A 12,551-nucleotide genomic window follows, 5' to 3' on the forward strand; every position below is an offset into this window, starting at 1 on the left:
GTTCCCAAAGTGGAATATGGGGATTGGAGAAAGGGATGAACAAGGAGACCCCCAAAAGTGGGGGCTGTGCACTGATACCAACCAAATGGTCAACTGCAGCTGCCACCAGTAATTCCCAACGTGGAATCGGGGGATCTGGGGGTAAAACCAAGGCCAGAGGCTGGCCTGGTGGTATAGTGGTTGAGTTTATGTGTTCTGCTTTGGTGGCCGAGGGTTTGACAATTTGGATTCTGGATGCAGACCTACACACTGCTCATCAAGCCATGCTGTGGTGGCATCCCACAAAGAAGAATTAGAAGGACTTACAACTAGGATATACAACTATGTACTGGGGCTTTGAGGAGAGAAAAAAAAAAGAGGAAGATTGGCAACAGATGTTAGCTCATGGCCAATCTTCCTAGGGGGGAAAATAAAACACTTTCAGAGAGTGTTACTAAAAACAAAAAACAAAAAACAGAAACCACCAAAGACAGGCTACCAAATTCTTTCAATAACAAAAATTCAATCGAGTAAATATTAAAGGTCTAATTGGTTTTATTGGATGATTCACGAATAGAGCAGCATCCCATCTAACAAGTTGGGAGGAAGTCCAAAGGGCTACAGAAAAGAAAAGATTTTTAAAGGCAAGACAAGGAAGTAATAAACAAAAAAGATTATTTCAGGCTTGGGTAACCTACCTATGAGGGAGAGGGAAGCGGTGTCTGTGGGGCAGATACGTCATCTTTCTTTATAGGATGGAAGGGATTACCTCATCTGTGCTGACTAGAAAAATTCCACACTGATCAGTTAATACTACATTCCTGGGGAAGGTTGTAACTGCAGTTAGGTTAAGTTAGTTAAGTTTTGGTTTGCTTAGTGATGCGGGGTCAGTGAGCCGAGGAGTTGAAAGAAAGATTTCTTAGACTCTTAAGATCTGGCAGTAGCGCTCTTTTATTTAGAGAATAGTATAGAATAGCATGGGGACAGGACCCACGGGCAGTCAGAGATGCTGCTGCTGCCGCTTCTGCTTCAACCTGGGTGGAGAGTAAGGCTGAATTTAAGGCATAGGTATGTGAGTTATCGCTTTACAAGACAAAAAAAAGTTAAAATGGTACCAGTGCTGGTAGGGTCCAGCCATTGGGCGGTCCCACAACTTTTAGATAAGGATCAAACCGGATTGAGTAAATGGCAGAAGTCACCGCTTAAATATTATCCTCAGCTAAAGACAAAAGAGGATTTGGGGGCGGGGGGTCAGTTACACGAGGTTGCCAGACAGTAAACAACTTAAGTCCTTGCCTTCCCCAGTAAGAGTTTCCAGAGATAAGGCCATCCCCCCTTCCTCCTGGGGCAGAGAGGGAGGCATGGAGATTTCCTTCACAAAGGCAACTGTCTCTGATCAAAGGGCAAGCAAATTCCACTCCTCGGAGCCTGCTTCTCATCTGAAGTTCTAAAATTAACCAGCCTAAAATCCTCATCACTTAGCACAAGTGATTCCATTCTGAGGCTGTTGTTTCTTTTTAACAGCATGCATATATTTACAGATGTGGAGATTAAATACGGAAAATTATGCACAATATCTAACACAAATCCTGGCATATAGTGAGCCTCAAAATTGTCTGTTTTATAGACAATTATTAAATATAATAAATTATAGACTACTTCTCTACTAAAGAATAAGGGGACAAATGATAAAATTTTAACAATAATCATTTATATGACTCCTTTTTGCCCAGTTTTTTTTCAGGCTACTGGAGCTTAGAAATGTGAAAATTGATTGACTTTCACTGGATGAAAGTTTAGTACAAAAGTTAAAAGGTTAATTCTGTAGTCTGACAGATTTTTATAGATCTAAATAAGGCCTGTTTGGGCACTGATGAATCTTACCAACCTTGGGAATCCTTTTACTTTCCTTGTCTTTTCTTTATGCTCAAGTTTCATCAACAGATACTGATCATAGTGCTTTACAATGTAGATATTTTTGCCTAAAGGTCAAAAAAGAGGCTCAGTGTCATTTCAATGATACTTAGTAAAAGTACATGCTTTAGACCTCAGGAAATGACAAATTTGTCACCCTCAGTGTGTTATTTCAGAGTGAGAACCCAAGGCCCACCTAACAGCTCACCACAGAGAAACTGTTTCCAGCTCTGTGGGGTTTGACAAGCCACAGCTGCAGCCAACAAGCTCTTTGCAGCTCTTGCATGAGGTCCTCACATCTTGCTTAAGTCCCATATGATGGGACTTATTAATTAGAAGAGATGTGCATTACAGGCTCAAATTAAGAAATTTTGAAAGAAATTGTATGTTTTTTCCACTCTGGGTTTATAAACCTATTCTTACTGTAAACAATCAAAGAATGCCAGTGTTTTATACAAAATATATGTTACCAGTTAGGACAGCATTATATGAACACTTCTTTTTCTGTGTGGAAATCTCACTTTATAAAACAGCTATTAGGCAGTGTCAAGTGCTGAGAAAGATCTAAACATATCCAAAACTTTCACATTGTTTTGTTTCTTTCATTTGTCTGATAAAGCCCTTCCTGAACCAGATGCAGAATTGGTTGCCGCTTTGGTTTTATTGCTTATCTATATTTCTTTTGATGGGAAGCAGTTCTCTCAGTACTTTTAACTTCATGCAAAAACGGAAAACTTTCTTGAGTAACGTCTCTGGTCAACATCCATGAGTGAATTTGTAACTATCTGTTAAAATTGCAATTATAAAGTGATACCATACTTGTAAAAACAATGCAATATCCCAAACCCATAATATAATTGCAAAGATATTGGGTAATATATCAGAGATCAAATTAAAACAATGTGTTGAATAAGAATTGAAAATCAGCATCTCTACTAGTGGCTATTATTTCCTCACTTGATTAGAACTACAAGATGATCATCTCTACTGCTTAGAGAAGGCCAGAGCAAGACCCCTAAAGAACAATCCTAGTCAATTCTTAGGAAAGTTATCCATGGAACTGAATGACCAGTAAGAAACTGGCTACTCAATTTAAAATAATGTCAGGATCTTTAACTCTAGGACAAGAATATTCAAACACAGGAGAAATTTAAATGATATCTTATTGCTAGGTATGTTTGTGTAATCTTCACATTAAGGAAAGTATTGGATGTGACAATTTCTGGTGTATTAATAAATTTCTATATCAATAAAATTGCCGAATGCCAAAATACTTCACTAGGATTAAATGTACTGATACACTTAATGTGTACTGATACACTTACTGAGACATTCACACTAAGCCTTAGCATAGGCATGTAATGTGTGCTCAATAAATGTTAAAATTGTCCCCTAATGAACCAACTCATTAAAATGAAAATTAGTAAATAGAGGAAAAGTTTCAATCATTCATCTCGCCTTTTCTTAACAATCATATTTCAGAGTAACAAAATAATTGGTAGTAATTACTTTCTAGAATATAAAAACACAGATTATATGATGGGTTACATGAATTTATACATGTGACAAAATTGCATAAAACTGGATACATAAATACACTCCCACAAACACACTCAAGCAAATGCATGCATATAAAACTGATGAAACCTGAATAAAGTCTATAGATTGTACTAATGTCAAGGTCTTGGTTTTGATACTGTACTCTAGTTATGTAAGATATTACCATTAGGGAAAATTGTATGAAGGGTACAAGGGAGCTCCCTGTACTGGATTATTTTTGTGGCTTTCTGTCAATCTATATTCATTTCAAAATAAAAAGTGAAAAAAAAAGATTAACAGAAGACAGTATATTTATTCTCTTGGTATTAGCACTAGCCATTCTCATTTCCATTTTCTTCTTATGTCTCACCTGCACTGTCTGTTCTCTCACTAAAGTAAAAGTCTGTTATATTAACAAAAGCTTCATTCCATATGAGAAATGGTAAATTCAGAGATTGTGGATGTGTGAAATGTTTTCAAATCAAAGCTCATGGAAGTCATTGCTCATCTATTATAACATTCTTTCGTGCTGAATCTGGACTTAAATATTTCTCAACAAAACACGCCCAAATATGTATTCTAATTGATTATAATTGGTACACAAGAAGCAATTCACTCATCTTTTCATTGTGCTTCAAAGTGAACTTGCACATGTAGATCAGTGGTAGACTCATTCATGAAGACGAATCTTAATAGAAAAACCCCAAAATCCAAAAACAAACATAAAAAATCATTGAAAGGGATCAACAATTTTCCCAAGGCTCATCCTCCTAGAAATTCAGGATTTCAAGATTTCCTCTAGATAATCATTAGTATCCATTTTGTTTTGAATAAAGTTGACCCTGCTCCAGTATCCAAATTGGGTCCCAACTGATTTAAATCCATCAATGTGTCTTATCCACTAGCCACAGTAACTTGCATCTAACATAGTGTGCTTCAACAAGATGGACAGGAGTTCTTGGATGATTCTCACAAGAAATTGAGGTAAACAAGCTAAACACAGAAGAGTTTATATTGTATTGTTCTAGTCAGATAAAATTTCAAAGGCAGGCAAAACTATGCTATAGTTCACATTAGAGATCAAGATGGTATTAGAGATGAAGATGATGGAATATCTAGAAGAAGAAAGTGGGTACTAACAGGAAGTTTAAATAAGAAAAGATCTTGGGGGTACTGGAAATATTCCATTTCTGGATGGGGTGGTAGTTACATGGGTGCTGCCTCTGATAATTATTAAACTTCATGCTTTTATAACTTTTTAATACATAAATTATATTAAAAACAGTGGGAAGAGAATATGTTTGTGGAATTTTTTGTTTTATCTAGGTTTTGATTTGAGGCAGGTCTGTTATCTATTTCTCACTTTATGGTAAGCAGAGTTCTGCACTTACAAGTCCTGTTTATCCTACAAGATCATGTTTAAATTTCAATTTTAATGAGAGTCTTTTCTTCATTTCTTTCTGAAGTTTCTCTCCCACTTCTGTGCTCTGTTCCAGATTCAAGTTCTAGCTCCTTTCTAATGAAGCAAAAACTTTGACAGAGAGCTGGGATCTCTGAGATTATCAGAATTCCAGCATATTTCAGTTAGAGAGCAGAGATGAATCAATATTTTCTCAAACCAAATATCACACAGTTTCCTTTGGGAGATAGTGTTAAATACTTCAAAATTAAGCTGAATACTTTTAATTTTATTGTTAGAAATGGAATGAACTTTTGAAAAATTATCTAATTATTACTTGTACTCTAAAATACTCATTATAAAAATGACAAAGTGCCTTAACAAATTGCATAAATAGCATAAAGTTCAGGTTTTTAGGTAAAGGTTATAAAACTCTTAGGAAAATTTACAAGTAAAAATAGATCATTATTAAACATTACAATATAGACACCTGTATTTCCATGAAACTAAAATGGTATTAATCATGAATAAAGTATATGTATTCAATGTTCTTACTATGTAATGGATCATTTAAATAAACTTAAGTTCAAATTTTGTGTTTTAGGTTATTAGAGATAAAATGGGCAATTATAATTCTAATACCTGGCATCAACATGAGTAAAATTTCATTCTTATCCATTGTTCTATTTAACAACTAAATAAATTTTGAATCATAGTAATTTTAATTCAGTTTTATCATTTGTTTTAAAATGATATAGCTTTTTTCACATCTTCAAAATAACATATAGAACCGTATTAGAGGTATGAATATAAAAATTAGTCCATCCTCTTAAGAAAGGTCTTGCAGTAGCTGCGTTCAAACCTGTACTGACTCACTATATAAACTATAGGATGTACCAGTGTTTTATCCACAGTTTCATTGAATTCAGATGTCTTCAGATAGGATCTCTAATTATTTAGGAAGAAGTGTTGTTGAAACATTTATATTCTGACCTCTCCTAAGATGAGCGCAGTTTTGTGGTGATTTATACTTCATAAGTGAATGGGCAAAAAAAAAAGGAAACCAGGAGAGAGAGGGAGAAAAGTGAGTTATGTGATTATTTTCTTATGATATTGAAGCATGCACTTATCTTACTCAAAATACAAGGTGCCCAGAGTTGCGGAGGTGAAAGTGAATACACGAATCTGTGTCACTGGGGCTGCAGCGATTGGGATTCATTTTAAATGTTTCACTCTGTCTCCAGCCAGGGCTTTATAAACTCCCTATCATCTTTTATTGGGTCAGGCACTCACTCAGTACCTGGTTCTGGAAGAATGGCTCTGCTTTCTCCCATAATTTTTTTTCTTTTTTTGAGGAAGATTAGCCCTGAGCTAACATCTGTGCCCATATTCCTCCATTTTATATGTGGGATGCCTGTCACAGCATGGTTTAATAAGCAGTCTGTAGGTCTGCGCCTGGGATCTGAACCAGTGAACCCCGGCCTCCGAATAGGAGCATGTGAACTTAACCACTATGCCACCGGATGGCCCCAGCTTTCTCCCGTAATATGTTAAGAGTCTGGTAATTCTGATGCTCTCCTGCTTTTTTTGACTTTAACCTAAGGTCTGGCCAAAGCAATTCACATTTCATAGAATTGAACTAAAGGCAAAGTCTCAGGGTGTGAAATTTGAGACAAGAAAACAAAGGAAACAGGATAATAATTCATCACCGCCCAGATTACCCTGGTAGACTCAAAGGATGAAAGTGTTCCTGTGCCTATACGAATTTTAGACTTGTGCTTATTTGTCCACAGGTACGTGCATATACACACATACACACACCCACACACACCATCTCTATATTATCATCCTGTAGAGTGCAGGGAAAGGGCAATGTTATGGAATCAAATCATTTGTGAAAAACAGCTTATTTAACTGTTTTCTTAGGAAAAAGTCAAATCTCATCTGACTGAAAATGGAACCTCTTACATTTCAACAAATCATTTCTCATTTCTCTACCTCTAGAAAACAGTGAAATGTAACAAAACGTATTTATCTCATTGTAATAAGTATTATATAAATAAATTTTTAAACCATTTGTATTGTTGACTAAATTTATGGCTCTACTTGAAATATGAATATCAAAAAATATTTTTTAATGTCCTGATTTTAATGTATTTTATTAAACTTAATTTGAGCCTCTTGCTTTGAAACCATGGTTCACACAGTGATTGCTTCCAGATTTTCCCAAAAGAAAAATTATCTCAGCCCTGATCTCTATAATTCAGCACTTTCTACTTTTTCTTTTGGATGTTTTTGCTTATGTTTCTCAATAAAAGAGTCTCTCATTTGTCCTTTATTTCCTTATCAATCCAGAAAACACTTTCCCTAAATATCATGTGTCATATATGGTAAAACTCACTTTTGTGATACTGTCACACATATATCTTAATAAACTTGGATTGATATTCTTATTTTGCATCTAATTGTATATTTCAAGAACTAATAATACGATTGAGGTATGCATGATTTGATTACACAATTTCACCATGCAATGGTTAGCTGTCTTCAGACATTTACTCAATTTCCATAATGGTTCAAGATATTGATGTAGGGAAGTGCTGATGTAAGGTGGCAGAGGAGTCGCCCACTGTAGCCTCTCTTCTTACAGCATGGTTCCTTCCTTTCAGTAGCACTCAGTGCTGATACTCTGACTTCTCTTTCTCTTCCTACCCTCTCCCACCATTATAACGTTAGTTTATTCTTTCCCTCCTATCGAGAGAGTGGGGAACACCTTTTCCACACATTTCCTTTTTCAAACATATATCCCAAAATATTCCTGGCATATTAGAGAAGCAAAAGGAGCTGGGATATTTATAAATCAAATCCTGAGATCATTGGTGTGAGGGCAGCAAAGCTGTCAGCAGATCTAGGGGGAAAAGAAGGCTCCAGGCACAGAGGTGCAGAAATCTACGTAGGTACAACCACATTCCTGGGGATATGACAGAGGCAACAATAACTCTGCTCCAAGTGAAGATGAGTAGCAGGGGATGTTTCATTATATGCATAAAATAGTACAGATTTTTATCCTCATCTATATGGACAAAATTTGCCAATTTCTCAAGAAACAGACACAAATGATTGGGTTGTTAAATCAGATTCATAAGCATTATCAGAGATTCTACCCAGTATCTAGCTTTACTAGTAATTTCAATGATACAATACAAGGATACAATAATGGTCTGTCTCATAGACGAAGGAGTGAGAAGTCCAGTCCTGTCAATACAGCTCCCCATGTCTTTCCACCTTAGGACACAGTCTGGTCTAAACTAACAGATTAACACATGAGGTCTCTAAATGTGGCTGCATCATGTACACACAAGGAGATGCTTTGCTCATTACACACCTTCATTTTATGTTCAGATGATTATATAGTTTATGTGACATCTTCCAAGAATCCATACTTCACAAACCCTTAGATTCTAGTTCTATCTTTTCTTTTTGTTTTGACTATAAACAATTTTAAACAATCTAATACACCTTGTTGAAATCATTTCATAAATAAAGATTTTGACAAGCAAAACCCACGAGCGTTTGCTAGTAGGTTTGCTGTTAGGATGTTTACAAGAAAAGTTTACCAGGTCAGAATCCTTCTTTTTTTCTTTCTCAGGGAGTCCTCCATCCCCCTTAAAAGGAGAATAATTTTCAGTCTGTTGCTAGCAATTTTCTTTCCATTCAGAGAATGTACACATTTTCCAAGCAGCGAGATCAAAATAGGTTTCTCATTTGGGGCTATTGGAATGTGTGCTATTATTATATCCTGCAATATTTTAGCTATAAATTGCCAGGCAGGGAGAAGACCTTCCTGTTTATATCTTAAGTGGACACTGGTTTCTTTTCTCAGGCTCTTTGTTTAGGTTAGAATCATTTTTCAGTTATTGGAGTCATCACTTGTTTTGAACAAGGGCAGTAATAAATTACACAGGAGAAGAAAATGTGGTTGCCTGCAGTGGACACTAGGGGAGAGGAGATCCTGCAAAAAGAGGTGCAATCTTCTAGAAGGATAATTAACTTTTCAAAAACAAGCCTATATAAGTGCAGCTGAAGATTTCAGTGGAATTTCAGTCTGGGTTTTCTCTGCAGCAGACTCTGAAAAAGGTTTTGAGCGCAGAGTTTATTTGGGATGTGCATGGACTGAAGGTAGGTAAGAGAATGTTAATACAGGAAAGGGAAGCCAGAACGCAATAAAGGTCATCTTCTTAATCTAGCCAGGAGGAGGAGACTGCAGCTTAACACAGTGAGTGATTTTGGGGAATGGGGCAATGCAGCGTTCAGAATTGTTTCACCTTAGGGCTGAGGTTGCCGGACTACACTAAATCTTGAGATTTGTTGGTTGAAGCCCATGCAGGTAAGAATTCCTCAGCACTTCTGGACTGCCACCTGTAAGAACAGCAAGTTTTTCAGTGCTTCTAGGAGGAAAAAGTCTGCAGATACAGAGTTGAAGATCCTGGTTGGTCAGAGTTATATTTTGAGGGGTATGGGTGAGGAAATGATAACTTCCGATTCAAGTGAAGATAAGTGTTAGAGACCCTGGCATTAAAACAATTCAACTGCTTTGTACAAAAAGGAATCAAATTACCAGCCAGGGTCGATTTAATTTACTCCAGCAAGAATTAAAGACAGTCGTTATATACATATATACACACACACACACATACATATATACATATACATATCTTGTGTGTGTGTGTGTGTGTGTGTGTATTATCTTTGTGACTTGAGCCTATAGTACTTGGATTGAACACATCTTTGATGGGTTTTTGCTTGTGAGTCAGTGAACTAAGATGAAAAACAAACAGACAACAATGGATGTAAATCTCACCAAGCATGGTTCTGAAAACTTAGAACTGCCAAATGAAGGAGATCCATTAGTGCTGGAAGTGTAGTAATAATTCCTGCTGTATATTGTCACAGATTTGTATTTATCTCAAAGCTGAAGCTGAAAGCAAAATCCTAAACTCCTATTTAGTTAAGGCAGTTTTACATGTGGCAAAAATGAGCAAAATTAGGCAGTTTTTGCTAGTTCAACTTTGTCCAACACTAAAAATGAAAAAGAATAAACTTCAAGTAGGCAAAAGATCATTTAAATCACCTCTCTCAACTTGGATTTGCATAAAATCTGGATGAAGGAATTTTCATGTTTGCATTTTCCGGTAAGAGTTTAAATTTTAGCAATATTGGTGGTTCAAGGAAAGCAAATATGTGCACACAATGCAAAATAAAAAGATGTAAAACTTTTAACTTCATGGAAACTAAGAAATCAAATCACAATTTTTGCTTTTCTTTTTCTTCTTTTTTTTTGGTTGAAAAGCCAGTCTTTCACAAAAAATTCATCTAGGTAGTATTACGCTTAGAAATAAATACGATAAACAACAGAAACCTTATTTGGGAGTCTGCTTATGTATGGGGATGAGTGGTAGATTGTATTTCCAGATACTTAATTGTAGATCAAGTCTGTACTCTCAAGATTCTCATTCTGCCTATCAGTCCCACATTTGAAATTCCCTCTAATAAGGTTACTCTTCTGAGGACAAAAATGTGTAAACTGAACTATCAGTAAGTTGAACTATCAGTATATTACGGTAAAAATTGTAATAATATATTCGCAAAAATAAGGATAATAGAGCAGCAACAGTCATGTTCAAAGGACTTGAAGGGAACAGAATATTAAAGAGTCAAGTGTTGAAAGAAGCTTTTAAAGCTAATGTGAATGAGGCACTAAAGTGAGGGCTTAGCCCAGCTGAGGCAGTTGTAGAGCACAGATGTGCCTGTGCGTGCGTGTGTGTGTGTGTGTGTGTGTGTGTGTGTGTGTGTGTCTGTATGGATACATGGAACTGTAATGAGAAGTCACTCTGGTTCTACCTGTTTGATCCTTGCCTTCCACAGCTGGGTTAATGAGGCAGGGATCAGAAGCACAGAATGAGAGAAGGAAATACTAACCATTCTGTGCCAAAGAAAATAAATGAAATCAACAAAACATATAGACACAGAGAGATAGGCTTGATTTGAAATATATTGCCTGGGTGCTCTGGAGAAATATTGCCTAGGTTTCAAATTTAGTGACCTTGGTCAAGTGCTTAGCTCTACCTTACTCTTCTTATTGGCAAAATAAGTATATCTATGTATCTTCAATACTAAGCCATTTTCAGAGAAAAAGCTAAATTCAGAAATTTTCAGAAATAGCTAATATACCCCAAGTGCTTTAATCTGTGTTTAACACAAGGTAAATTATAAACGTTTTTCATTATTAAAAGAGGAAATTTTGTGTGGAATTTTATTATACCAAGTAAATTTACCTTTAGTTTGCCCATCTTTTTCCCTGTTTTCCAAATTTTAAAGATAATTTTAAGGTTCAAACATTAAAAAAAAACACCCTCTCACCTTCTTTTATGGTAATCAAAGGGTTCTCATTACGTAAGCACAGTGAGAATTTCCTGTATTGTGGCTCCTGGAACATTTTAGAAGCTAGTGATTTTACTGCTTCTTGTTTACACTCTACATCTGTGTCTCACCGATAGATGATTCAAGAATACCACTTAAATATACAATTTTTCTTTTTCTTTTAAATTTCTTCATAGACAACTTTCAGATTCCTTAGCCTCCAGCTCAACTCCATGAACCATCACCGTTCTTGAACAAATCACACATCGTGTCTTACCTGCATCGATACTGGGACATCATTTTTCATGGCAGGTATGTAAGGTCCCAGTCATAAAATTTTAAAAATTAAAATAACCAGAAAAAGTATTCTATAGATATGGCTAATTTCTGGTCACTGCTTTAAGAAAAAAGGGGACGTTTTTAGGCTTCCCATTTATCAGTACTTTCTACTTCTCTGCAACCTCATTTTGTAAATTAGAAATGATTTTTCCAAGCTTTTACAGCAGCTTTAAAGGTGGCTTCTGACAGGAATACCTCTAAATTCTGAATGAGAACCAAATTTATCAGGTTAAATTATGAGTAACACAATTCTAGCAGAAGGCCAAATAATAATGACGCAATTCTTAAAAGTATTTTTAAAAAATTTTTCTTGTGACATCTAAAAGCCACACAGATTAACAGTTTGACACACTGTACTATTGTTACTGACAATAATTTTGGGGAGTATTCTAATATTAATGCAGAATCTCCCAATGTTAAATTGTTTTAGGGGAAATGCCTATAAGCAAGTAATTTGGGGTATGAGAAAATGTAATGTTCTTGTGAAAAATCGTTGCTCAAGTATCGTAATTCAGTGTACTGTGAAATGAACCAGCTCCTCAAGGTCTTACCCGTTGGTTAGGGTGCCTCTCATCGTACCAGGTCCCGAGTGCTCCAATGTCTTGTCTTCTCTATAAAGCCTCTAGGAAGCTATGAGCAGCCTGACATTTCCCAGAGCAACGAATGCACTGAGATTAGCAAAGGGCACGCAGCCAAGTAGTGTTATTGTGACAATGATAGAATATGTTAAATGAAAGGCTCTGGGCCTAGACAAACTTCATTTGATTTCTGACTTGGATACTTATTAGCTTTGATACCTTGAAAAAATAACTTTACTAATGAATCCTAAGTTTTCTCATCTGCTTAGTGGGAATCATATTATCTATCTTATGATTTTTGCTGAGAAAATAAAAGTAAATGTCTGTTATGTAAGCCCATAAAACAGTACTTGGTGCCTGTTGATTTCTTCTTACTCCAGATG

At 35.9% G+C, this 12,551-nt stretch overlaps 1 protein-coding gene across 20 annotated transcripts in view; it reads left to right on the forward strand.

Moving 5' to 3' along the window:
• KLRD1 (killer cell lectin like receptor D1) overlaps window positions 1-12,551 on the forward strand; it is a 62,424-nt gene that overhangs the window by 1,467 nt on the left and 48,406 nt on the right. For 13 of the 20 annotated variants that reach the window (XM_070494082.1, XM_070494086.1, XM_070494080.1 and 10 more), the window contains exon 1: window positions 10,177-11,563. In XM_070494082.1, coding sequence (XP_070350183.1) covers window positions 11,557-11,563 — 7 coding nt within the window. In that variant the 5' untranslated portion in view covers window positions 10,177-11,556. Of the gene's footprint in view, window positions 1-7,853; window positions 9,011-9,037; window positions 9,219-10,176; window positions 11,564-12,551 lie in introns of those variants that run through there. The other 7 variants (XM_070494091.1, XM_070494094.1, XM_070494095.1 and 4 more) reach the window with 6 other exon arrangements.

This window comes from Equus asinus, chromosome 22 (assembly GCF_041296235.1).
Source record: "Equus asinus isolate D_3611 breed Donkey chromosome 22, EquAss-T2T_v2, whole genome shotgun sequence".
NCBI classification, from domain to species: domain Eukaryota; kingdom Metazoa; phylum Chordata; class Mammalia; order Perissodactyla; family Equidae; genus Equus; species Equus asinus.